The sequence below is a fragment of the Nyctereutes procyonoides genome, unplaced genomic scaffold (assembly GCF_905146905.1).
Source record: "Nyctereutes procyonoides isolate TBG_1078 unplaced genomic scaffold, NYPRO_anot_genome, whole genome shotgun sequence".
Taxonomy (NCBI): domain Eukaryota; kingdom Metazoa; phylum Chordata; class Mammalia; order Carnivora; family Canidae; genus Nyctereutes; species Nyctereutes procyonoides.
Window position 1 is genome coordinate 41,162,307 of NW_026575049.1, and position 13,548 is coordinate 41,175,854.

At 36.4% G+C, this 13,548-nt stretch overlaps 1 protein-coding gene across 1 annotated transcript in view; it reads right to left on the minus strand.

The window, feature by feature from the left end:
• Positions 1–5,597: 5,597 nt before the first annotated feature.
• TMEM182 (transmembrane protein 182) overlaps positions 5,598–13,548 on the minus strand; it is a 56,800-nt gene continuing 48,849 nt past the window's right edge. Inside the window, exon 5 of the mRNA XM_055327765.1 lies at positions 5,598–7,770. Coding sequence (XP_055183740.1) covers positions 7,550–7,770 — 221 coding nt within the window. The 3' untranslated portion in view covers positions 5,598–7,549. The remainder of the gene's footprint in view (positions 7,771–13,548) is intronic.

Genomic DNA, 13,548 nt, shown 5'->3' on the forward strand with positions numbered 1-13,548 from the left:
AGGGGGGCACTTGACAGGATGAGCACTGAGTGTTATTCTGTATGTTGGCAAATTGAACACCAATAAAAAATAAATTTATTATTAAAAAATAAAATAAAAATAAAAATAAACTCCCCTAATTTTATGACTGATGAATTAAGAAACACAAGAATTTCTTAGAATCCAAACGGAGTCCATTTTTAGAATCTGCATTCTGATCATTTTATAAACCTTTCTTCATATTTTATACCTTTCCTTTTACCTTAAGGTATTTCCCCAGATCAGAAATGGACTACCTAAAACAACTAATGCAGAATTCAGATCCAGGTTCTAGTGCAATATCCAGTACATGTCTTATTATTCTTAAAACGGGAGGCCAAAGATTCCCATTCTGCTAGTGGAGGCTTTCTAACAGTCACCAGGATTCTTCTAGACTGAAATAAAACTAATGCCATCAGATATAAATAAGAAATCTCCTTCTCAAATACTTATCTAGAGACGCAAGTCAGGGAGCATCTAAGTTTACCAGCGTGATGGAATCTTATGGATAAGCAGCAACATCCTGACATACTGATTCTGCTGTCATTTTCTATTCCCATTCAAAATATTAACAGATCTTTCAACTGTGTTGACTCCCTGGGGTCTTACTGATATGCTTGGTTGATAAGCAATGAAGAGTATTACATTTGACCTATACAAGGTGATTTGCTCAATTTTCCATAACCCTGACACCTAATGTTGGAACTCGTATGTGATAAATGTACAACAGGATTTGTGTTGTGTTTGTAGGCTTTGTTTTGTTTTGTTTTATTTTGCCAAGTATAATATAGTAAGTGCTTTTCTCATCCTGAGTGTCTTCAAATACATGACCTTCTTTAAAGGGAGACAGGTACGCTGTCCCTCCACACATACATCAGCCTACCCCATGACCCAACTCTTGTCAGGGTCCTTTCCCACATCACCCTCTCCTCTGGACAGAATGACTTTCAAAATAGGCAAATTCACTCTTATTTTACCAGGTCTTGAGACTGCTTCCTCCAGACCTCACACCACCTTCTCCCCAAGTTCATGACCCTTTACTTTCCTTGAAGACAGTCTTCTAGACGCTGCCCAGCATGTGTTCTCCACATTCACACCTCTCATCAACTCCTCACATAGATCAGATCCAGCTTCTTTCCTCATCACTACCCCAAGATTTCTGTCATCATTGTCACCAACAAACACCAAGCTTCCACAGCCAGAGGGCCCCTTTCTTTCCCCTCACTTAGCCATCTTCTCAGCAGTCCTGGTAAAGTTCAAAACTCAGTCCTTTCTCAAAACATTCTCCCCACTGGCCTTCCTCCATACCACATTTCCTATCCATCCTTCTTTGTCTCTTTCTGGCTTTTCCTCAGGCTTCACCTTCTCTTCACCCTATAAATGTTGGGTTCTCCAGTGCAAAGAGTTTCTCCTCTCTCTAGCCATCCTCCTTTGTGGCTTCATCTTTCCCATGACTTTAAATGTGATGACTGCAAATGTGAGTCTCCAGCTTAGATCGCTCCTCTGAGCTCCTGACTAGTGTTTCAACTTGAAGATTTCACGGACTTCTCAAACGTTGCATCAACAAAGTGGACTATGGATTCCATTCCTTTCTCTCTCACACCTGTTTCCCTCTGCATTTCCTATTCCAGATTTCTCCATCTACCCATTTACTTAGGCTAGAAATCTAAGAGTGATTTCTGACTTGTCCCTCTCTTCATCCCATATCTGATCCACCTGCAAGTTCTTTCCATTTTCTGCTTCAAAATATATTATAACAGCCTCAAGGGCTCTGAATGATTAGGCCTTTCTTCTCCAGCCTCATCATAGAACTCTCCCATTTATTGTCTAACCACACAAGCCACCTTGCTATCCTTAGAACACATCAAACTCTCCCATACTCAGACCTCTGCCACTAGGCCCCCTCCCTGAAAACTTCTCAGGCCATCATTCATTCAGATGGCTCCTTTCTACCTTTTATGCATCAGAATACTTGGTGTTCTCTCCAATTCAGAATTCTCTCCTTACAAAGAACCTCCCTGACTGTAATCATGGTTTATGTCATCATGTCTTGTTTATTTTTCCTTAGAGGATTTATCACAATTTATAAATCATAGTGTGTTTTTTATTCATTTGCTTGTTGTCTATATTATGTCCTTGAATCCTAGCTTGAAAAATGAAAATACCATGTCTGTCTTGTTTAGTAATATATACCCAATATGCAGCACCATTTGTGACATGTAGTATGCACACAATTAACTGTTTACTGAGTAAACTGGTAAATATTTTAGATGAATATACTCAGCCAAAGTAAGGTGGCATAACTTGCCAAACTGTAAGTTTAAAATCCAGGATTGGATTGCAGGTCTTCATACGTAGATTTAAAACCTTTCCCACTACACCAGAGGATCCTCCCTACCAGCAACCCAAATAAAGAGTTCATGAGGCATCCAGCTGGCTTAACCCTTGAAGGGGGATTAAAAAAATGTATCAACTAGGGCATCTGCTTTAGAAAGGAATTATTTTATTTGGCAAAAATTTTACAGTTAAATAAATATTCATTAACAGCTAGATAGTAGTTGTTAGAAGATGTTCCAAAACAGGGTCATTGCCATTAGGCATGCATAGGGTCAGACACAACCAGTCTACATGCATCATCACATTTGCCCTGGATCCAAGGAAGAGAGGCTAAGATGCTACTTACTGAGTTTCCCTTGTATACCTCAGTCACCACCGGGATAAGTTTGCAATAATAGCATAAAGATAAAATATGCCGTCCCCTTCAGTAAGCCTAAAGAGCTCAGGTATATCCGAGACAGACAGATATTTGCAAGATGCACATATAATATAAATACAGGCATTTATTATATACAAACGTGTATATATTATATGTACAAAATATTTTTAAAACATACATGTATTACATATATGTGTGTATTCAGACATGTCTATTAACAGATATATATGTAGTGTTACCCAAATCCACATATACACATGCATAAATGCCACACATGTACATAAATATAAACATACATAGGTTTGTGGGTATATGTTTACAACACACACATACATACACAGAGGTTAATCATACTTCTGTTTGACATTTCTCCAGGCATTTACATGTACCCATAAAATTCTTGAGAAAAAAAAAGGCCTTTTATTTTGGGAGAATGAAGACAATATATCAATACTGCATAGTGTCTATATATGCCACACCAAAATATGAGGCAACAAGCATTATTCTATATATAGCATTCTTTTTAAAGCTGTATTGTTCAAATACCTATTTGTTTAGATAGTTTACAATGACAATACAATCTATAAGCATTGGTAAAATTTTTCAACAGTAGCAGTTTCTGTTTAGAATAAATGGAAAAAGAAATGCTAAAAAAAAAAACAAAATCAATTACCACATAAAGGGGGAACTATTTACATTTTTAGTGAATTATGTCACAATAACTCCTGGACTCCCAGAAGAATGGGAATATTAAAATTTTTGCTATATGTATACTTATTTTATCCCTGTGAGCCTTCTTTCCCCTAAATTATCTAGATAATCTCAGGATCAGTACAGGATGCCAATTACTCCAACCACATTTATTTCATAAAGCCAGCTTAAACTAGCCCTGTCATTTGTGTAAACCAAAAAAAATCATTACTTGAAGAATTCAAAATCATTCTAATTTATTTGCTTATAGATGTCTTATAAATTAAACAGAATGGTTAGACACACCGTATGATTCTCTATATCCAAAGGTGTATCATTTTATAAAGTTCAACCAGCCAATCGCCCCTTCAACTGTTCACAGTCAGAGTCACAGTAGTGGGAAAAAATGACCCTTCAGAAGCCAGAGTGGGAGTCTTAATACTCCTCCACTGTCATTTCAGATGGGTTTTTTCTTATATTTCCCACCCCTCAAGACCAATCTAGGCTGATCTTCATGTTCCTGAAGACAGAGGTCCTAGCACTTGCCTTGGTTAGCTAGCTCAGAAACTCTAAGTTCTAGCTGGATGTTTGCTCTGCCTTTCCTCTTACCCTGCTAACAAAGTTAAATGTTCTTATGCTTGCTTTATGCTCATTATAATATATACGATGTTTAATATTTCCCCACTCTCCTTGGATTTAACATCTAGTATACTGTCTTCCTAAGTTTTTGCTGGAATTTCTGTAACCTACCCTCAGTCATCGCAGAGGAAATGTCTCTATGTATTTAATGCTTTCAAACAATCAACAAAAATGTAGTTTCTATTTCATCTCTGTTGTATGAGCCCCCTCATTCCTCATGGCATCCCACCAAAATCAAATTGGGGACTCATCCTCTTAATATATTTTTTTCCATGTAGCCCCAGAACTGTGGGTCTTTCCCTACAATGCTACCCTCCTGACGATGTATGTACAGCTTATTTTTACCAGCACCCCATATGTGTCTAATCCTATGACATTCTAAGCCTCTTTGTAAATCTAATTTGCTTTCTTTCACAAAACTATAAGTCTACTTATGTGTTGACCATCAAAATTGAATTGACCATCATCAATTGAGTAAAAATGTTAAAATAGTACTTGGAGACATAAGCTCTATTTCTATCCCCCAAAAGAAACTCATTTTTAAATTTTTGTTTATCTCAATTATATTGATTTCTATCATTCACTTTATCTCTTTCTATTCAAATTTATAATTCTGGGTAGACACACACACACATACACGAGTATGTGTTGATGAAAGATACACAGGTATATAGACAAGAACCAAATACTGACACCTCATCCACCATACACCTTTATACGTGGATTTAATATTTAAATTGAATAAGTACATTTCATATATTAGTCATAAAAGTGACTAAATGGCCAGTAATAGCATACCTGGTAGTTTTTTTTTTATATAAGTCTTACCCGCAACCTCCAAATTGAACACCACATTCAGCCTTTCTGTATGGTTTGTCCAGCTGGTTCCACTGCGTATGCTACCTGCTGCCCAACCAAACTGAATTCCTTGAACAAATACAATATGGAAAAATCATAGCTTTCTCCAAAGTCCAAGGGCATAACTAACTGTTCTTTTATTTTGCTCTTCCCAGAATGTCACCAAAAAGACATCTTATTTATTACATTGAAACTTGATGCAAAATCAACACTCTTAATAAAATTTTAACATGGTATTTGGAAGCTTCTGAAAATTAGTCAATACACTGAATAGAGACAAACATACTATCCTAAATCAGACATAAGGCTGTTACAAGAATATATGGCATATTTCTGCTATTTTAAAGTATATTACTTATTGACACAGCACAAACAACTCACCTTCCTTCCTTCCACGGATTGCTGGTAAGTAGATTGGGAAATGCATCTGAATTAATGTGATTGATATGCATTACAACTATGAAATACTTCCAAAGTATGTATCTGTGTAAAAGTGTCATACACATCAGATACTCAGCCAATTGCCTTATGATAAATATATGGTAGCCGCATAAGTGTATTAGAAAATGAGGATAACCATCTGAAATTTATAAATATTCAAACCTTTACTGAAAGCAGCTTGTATGTGAAATTTAAATGACATATAATACACTAGAAAAAAGGCTCCATTCCAAAATTCTACAAAAAAGAATTGTATTTACAGATGACATGAACTAATCAAATACATCTAGCATCGTCTGGAAAACTTAATGGCATGCCATAACTTAATATCACAGTAAATATGCATAACAGAACCCATAATTATTTTTCTAATAATCAAGCCAAAAGCAAAGAAGTAAATGGAGCAATATAAAAATGAAAACAGAAAAAGACAAAGGCAAGTAGCATAAAAAAACATTTATGATATAACTCAGATGGCTTGAGAAACCAGTTAATCCCCTGAAGCTATGTTTTTTTGTCTTGTATTTTTGTGTTTTTTTGTTTTTATCACATGCTAGTCCTATCTGTCCCTAAACACTAAAATGCCCTCATGATTCTGCAGATACATCAGACTGCGGCTATTCCTCCAAAAATCCCTCCCACTGAAACAAGTTAATGGAAAGTACAGATGTGTCCATAAGACACGCAATCTCTCCATCAGGAGAACTGCTGAATGGAAAGCAATCGCCCCTCTATCCCACAGCATCTTCTAGGTGGTCACTCTTAATTTGCCTCTGAGTCCTGCCCTAGGTATTCACAACAGCTGCAGAGTAAAATGCTGTGTCCAGAACAAAGCTCGCATACCATGCGGGTTCTCTGTTCCCTCACCAACACCAAACTGCTCCTTGGTGGAGGTTTCCAAGATGCAAATGCAAAGTGGGCTTCTCAGATGGATTTGATTTCAATCAAAATTAGTGCCAAACAAACATCTTTGATATGCAAAATGTCTGCATGTCTACACCAGCAAATAAAAAAGAATTATCCACCAAGCAGCACAAAGTTTTCTTCCAAGATGTTAAAGGAAATAGCAGATCTGTAAATGTTAAAATACCTGTTGTAAAGATGAAGAAACTGAGAGACAATAATTAAGGGAATCAAATGATCAGAAGAACTACAACCCATAAAGTCTTGGGAAAAGTTAATATTTCATAGTCTTTAATAAAGCAAGGCTATTATCATTTCATATGGAAATATTTTGAAAGTTTATAGCTAGTGCATATTAAAAGCACATTTCATCAATAAATTTTCACATCCTGAACATATTAGCATATAATTTTAAATAAGAATTTCAAAATATCAAACAGAACTAAGTACTAAGCTAAGGTGCTTGGTTTTTTTTTTTTTTCACATATTTTCAACCATATTACATATTACAATTAATCCACTGAGCTCCTAAAAGTCCAATCTGCTTTATGTGTAATTTGGTGTACAGATTTGCCACTTTTTTTATTTTTATTTTTTTAGATTTGCCACTTTTAAACATAGTTTAAGGTTTCTGTAAGCATGCACAATTCAGTGAATATAATTAGATAACCAAACTCCTGTTGGTAAGAACGTGGAATAAGTACACATTCTCAGTCTGGTTGTGGCCCATTGTAACTGATGTGTTTGCCTGGCTCTCGCCACAAGCACACTGCTATCTATTTTTAAGTCATAAATAATTGGCTTACAGGAGTCAGTGAATATGTATGTGGATATGCATGTGTGTGGAGAAAAGATGGAATAAGTTCTCTGACAACATTTGTTTTCCGTTCTTAATTATTCTCCAAAGATTTTTTCGAAGTGAATGCCAAGAAGGAGACTTTAAATCAAAGCTTCCCTGGCCCAGGTAGTGGTATTATGTCATTATCAGACCTTTGTGACCTGCATGACCCCTAACAGGTGCAATGAAAGGGAGACCCATGCTACCTGCTTCTTTGAGAATTAGGTTAGTGATAGCACCTACATAGGATGGAAACCTGTGGTTATCTGGAAAGATTCTAGGACCTTCCTACTGGAGGAAATCACAAGTAAAATGTAAAAGCAAAATTGAAATACCAACTAAAAAGCTCACAACTAATTCTATGCTGGGATCACCAAAACAAAATGAAAAAAAAAAAAAGTTCCGTCTTAAAACCTCTCAAGAAAATGCTTGTGGCAATAGTTTGATTAGTGATGTATTTGAATATGCCGACCAATAACCAGAAATAGTAATCCAGCAAGCAAAGAAAAAAATATCCCCGCCGGGGCCAGAAAAAATGACCAGCCATACAGAACAGAAGGGGTGAACTCCAAGCAGTCTCTCATTTTCATGTTTTTGTAGCCTTCCATGTCAGCCACTGCCTGGACCCAGATGACATACAGCATCACCACCAAGGAAAACAGGATGCCTGAGAAGGACAAAACAAAAGACCTTTAGTTTTTCTGAAGATGTTTTCCCAAGAATGCTAACCAATCATTTGCCTGATGATATGTCTCTAAAAATACCATTCTAGCCAAATCACCTACTTTGTGTCATACCCTTTATTATGTGCTTTATATGCACACTGTTATCTTTAATTTTCATAGCATTGAGACAGGTTATGGCAACAAGAACAATGGCAACAGCTGACATGCATTTATTGAGTACTTACTGTATGCCAGGCTCTGTATTAGGGGTTTGTGAACATAAGAGTCAAAGATCCTGCCTGGAATTTCTTCTAACACTTTCCATCTGTACTATATGCCTGATTTGGGGTGAACACTATAATACATTATAGTATTATACTATATATATATAACTATAAATATAATAAATATATACTAAATATATATAATTATATATTTAATATGTATTTCAATATATACAATGAATTGGCAAATATATTTAATATATATTTCAATATATACAATGAATTGGCAAAATAGATACTATTGGCCCCCAGTTTTAAGTATGTGCAAACATAGCTACTAATTTTCAGATTTTCAGCTCAGGTCTTTCCGACTATTATTATGTTATTATAACACAGCCAACTTGTGCTGTGGATAATTTTGTCAATGAAAGAGAAGCCAAGGTAAGTACCAGACAAGAACAGAGATGAAAGCACTGAACTAATGTAAAAAAATAGACATGATTCCTTCAAAGTGAAATATAGATGCTAAAGACTGACCTATAGCATAAAGGCAACAATGCCTGGAAAGAATGAGGAAAAAAATTAATGAAAAAATTCTGTGGAATGTAAAACCACAGGTTTAAGAGCAAGAGTCTTGGTAGATAAGAGAAAGAAATGAAAGGAGAACGGACGGATGTAGGGAGGGAGCACTATGACAGAAGAGCTTTACAAATACTAAAATTTGAGAATATTGCTAAGCATATACTTTTCCATGTGGCTGTTACTGAAATAACAGAAGGGAGCAGCACCATGATGCTGAGCTACAACCCCAGGAAAGTCAGCTAAGCTGATTCATTGGTGAGTGAGTGACAGGTCTTGCACACATTCAAACCACACACCCTGAGGGATTCAAATTTATACCTGAGCAAAATATACTTGAGGTCATTTTCTAGTCGCCCAAAAGTTCAATCCAAACATGTCAAGGACCTATTATAGTCTTTGAATTAATGAATGGAACCATCATGCATAAAATCTCCATATTCTAATTGCGAGTCAGTCTGAAAGGTAAACATAACCCTGTGACTAGAAGCAGAGAAGGAGGCACATTGGCAGGACAGAGTATCTTTTAAGAGCCCAGCCATTAATCACCCTTCTCCAGTTAATTGTGCTCCAACAGTATTTGGGATGTCCTCTCTCTCTTAGGCCATCAATTGCATAAAGAATCCTGAGAAGTACACACAAAAGAAGAAGGGCTCATAAACATGCCGAGGTGAGTCTTAAACTTTCTCATAATCGTGATACGAACTATGAAGCAATGAAGAATCAACAGAGATGCTTCACTAATAAGAAACATTCTTCACACTGTGGTCTGTAATGTAAATGCAAATACTGGAGCACAGAAGAGTGCAATTTAACCACTGAACAACAGCTATGTCAGAGAGAAATAGTAAAGTCATAGCCGGCGAGCAAACTACTTGCAAAGCCGTACCTCAGATGTTGACAACAATATGGCAATGCCATGTGTTGTCGAGCAACTCTGTGCATTTCAATACATTTTTCTGCAAATATATAGACACTGTTCTCTCCTAATGTAAAGGTTTGGCTTAGTTATTTGCATACTATTTGCCTAATGCAAACACACTGCAAACCTTTGTTATCTGTTGCTATGTTTCTTATCTCTGTTGTATCATGTGAATCTCTCATGCTTTCAGATATTTTTATAAAAAATGAAAGTTGCTTTTGTGAAAAACCAGTAGCCTTATGCATATTTTCTTTCAAAAGTTGCAAAACCTATTACTGAATTGAGTATTTTAAAAAAATGTATGGCAAGTAATCATGTGGATGATTCTTAATAAGGAAGAATTAACTTATATTTTAAAATTGCTGTTATTTGAAGAGCATTTACATCCTGAAAACAATGAAAATAGGCATTTCTATCACTACAGTCTTTAATTGTTCACTAACTGAAGAAACTGTCCATTTAATTTATATCATATCAGTTTATAATTATATCTTCCCATGGGGTAAAAGAGTGTTTCCCTACCTATTAAATTGCCAGTATTTCATACCAGTGTGTATATGTGCATGTGCGCACTCACATGCAGAGAGAGAGAGATAGGCAGAAAGAAAATGAACTAACGGGCATTGGAAAGTATTTATACCAAAGGCCAAACGTTTAGCTGATGCGGCAGCAAGACTTTATGTTGAGGGCTTTACATAAGGCATTTGGCCAACAGAAGAGTCAGAAGACTGTTACATAGAGGTAGACTAATGAAACAAATAAATATATTGATTGAAATTAATTGGAGTCATGTTATTCACTGCCTAAAAAGGGAGTTACAAATTTGAAAAGGAGGAAAACTAAAATAAAGCCTATGATGTTTGTTTGGAATTAAATCTATCAGTGTGAATTTATGGTGATAGATGGATAGATAAATATAGAAGTGTGTGTGTGTGTGTGTGTGTGTGTGTGTGTGTGTGTGTGTTAAGATACACTAGTATATATACAACTGCATATATGTCCTGGCTCCGTGTCCTGAGAGAATCTGAGAGCAATAACACCCCAGTTGCATGGAGCACATTAAGTGTCCAGATCATGGTTTCTAAATACCAGGAACCAGGTATCTCAAAGAAATAGGTGAATTCAGGCTGGAGTGGAAAGTACAAGGTAAATCTGGAATGGCAGATGTGCTCTAGGAATGGCGGGAGTGTTTCAGAAGCTAGCTTGAGGGGCTTCCCTTAGCCAGTTCTGAGGCGATCAGACTATCAAACAAATAATGATAATGACACATGATACCTTACTAAATAAAAGAAAAATCCATGAGCCCACCGTGATATAAATAAATGAATGAATAAATTAGGCAGGGAGAAGGGAAATCTTTTCCTTTGAGAATGCTAACTTATGGGGATCCCTGGGTGGCGCAGCGGTTTGGCGCCTGCCTTTGGCCCAGGGCGCGATCCTGGAGACCCTGGATCGAATCCCACGTCGGGCCCACGGTGCATGGAGCCTGCTTCTCCCTCTGCCTGTGTCTCTGCCTCTCTCTCTCTCTATGACTATCATAAATAAATAAAAATAAAAATAAAAAATTAAAAAAAAAAGAGAATGCTAACTTATAAATGTAGAAGGAATATTTCAATTAGAAATCACCACTTGGCAATCATTTAGGTAATAATTCAGGCAAGAAACAAAAATGGATGCTAAAACTAGTAAACGAAATTCAGATGAGAAATAAATACTACACAGGTTCAAAGTCTCTTCCCACAAGACACTTAACAATTGTAAAGGGAAAAACAGTAATTTCATACTGTAATTTTATAGTAAACAGTAAAATTATTGCAAACAGTAATTTTATATTGAAATATCACCAAAATATCCCCAAAAATGATCAAAGTGAACATCACCAGTGGCATGACATATGACATATTGATGTCACTAACCACCTTGTAAGATACAATGAGAATAATACAGCATCACTGCAATGATACAGCCAAAAATGAAGAGCATAAATCCAACCAGAAGGAAATATCAGGCACACCAATTCAGGAACATTCTAGAAAAGCACAGGCCTGTACTCTTGAAGAGTCAAGGTCATGAAGGTCTAAGTAGGACTTATTCTGGTCTGATGGAAATTCAGATGACATAACTACTAAATGCAAAGCATGTCTCAGGACTGGAGTCTTTTGCTGTAAAAGACATTGAGATAGTGAAAGATGAATGGAATCTCTGGGTGGAAAGAGTTTCAACTTCTATGTAAATCTGAAAATATTTCAAAACAAAAAGCAAAATGAATGGGGATCCCTGGGTGGCGCAGCGGTTTGGCGCCTGCCTTTGGCCCAGGGCGTGATTCTGGAGACCTGGGATCGAATCCCACATCGGGCTCCCGGTGCATGGAGCCTGCTTCTCCCTCTGCCTATGTCTCTGCCTCTTTCTCTCTCTCTCTCTCTGTGACTATCATAAAATAAATAAAAATTAAAAAAAATTAGAATTAAAAAAAAAACAAAAACAAAATGAATAAATAAAAAATGCATGGGGGGGCGGATCTCTGGGTGGCGCAGCGGTTTGGCCCCTGCCTTTGGCCCAGAGCGCAATCCTGGAGACCTGGGATCGCATCCCACGTCAGGCTCCCAGTGCATGGAGCCTGCTTCTCCCTCTGCCTATGTCTCTGCCTCTCTCTCTCTCTCTCTCTCTCTCTGTATGACTATCATAAAAAAAAAAGCATGGGGGGAATCTGTGTTTACGTGTATAGAAAGTGCATGCTGGGAGGATGGGAGGAGAGTATGTGTGTTCATACATCCAGAAAGACACATCTTCTTTTGGTGGGCTATTATGACAATTAATGAACAATAATATTGCTGATTTGTCCCATCTACCAAGTGGAGAGTCCCATTTGGAGGAACACTAATGGAAAATACTATGGAAAAAACTTAATTATTATCCCCTGATATCTTAAAGAATTCTCATTCATGAAAACGTTAAATAATATCTGTCTTGAGTAACAAGTGAGTTACATTTCAAACCCATTTGCCATTATGATTTTAGCAGGAAGAGAAAATATTGCTAATATTTAGGTAATAATTTATTTTTAATTAAGTTATATTTAAATTTGGTCATATTTTGAAAGCATAATTTATTTCCAATTAAATTTTAAAATACCTAATTTTTGAAGACCAAAAAAAATAATAAAACAGCTCACTGGAGGCATAATCAAAGTAAGGTACCAAATCCCAAGAAGATTTGTGATAATAAAACCATAGACCAATAATTAAGTCACAAGAATAATGTGTTGGTTCTCTTATTAATTAGCAGTATGGGAAAGAACCATTCAAATGCATGATTTTATATGGATCATCTTACAAAGTTGAAAACTTTTCCCTCTAAATATCTGATTTCGATTTGGAAAGCATTTTCTCTGAAACAAAGTTCACATAGTCACTAAGGGCCATTAGGAACGCAATTGCTAATGATAAACAATAAGGAAATCTTCACAATGTGGAAAAAAATACAAAAGAATTTACCCAACATCAAGTCACAGACTGAAAAATAAAACTGGATGTCCTCAATATTTCATGGAAACAAATATGGAAAAATAAGGCATAGCATAAAGATTTTATATACTATATTATAAAAACCAGATTTAAAAACACATTCCTAGGGAAAAGTTAGCCACAGAAATGGAAACTCTTCAAAAAGACAGGCAAATGTCAAACCCCTATATTCTTGCTTAGAAATATATCTACCTGTATCAAAAAAACAAAAGCCTGGGCAGCCCCAGTGGCCCAGCAGTTCAGCGTCGCCTTCAGCCCAGGGCGTGATCCTGGGGACCTGGGGTCGAGTCCCACATTGGGCTCCCTACATGGAGCCTGCTTCTCTCTTCTGCCTGTGTCTCTGCCTCTCTCTCTCTCTCTCTCTCTCTCATGAATAAATAAAATCTTTAAAAAACAACAACAACAACAAAAAGCCTGAATAACTGAAAAATAATAAACTTGATTAGGTATAAATGAACTGCCTTTGAAATATGTTTTAACAACGTGAATCACAGGCAGCTATTGGATTACTTAGGGAAGAATCATAAATTT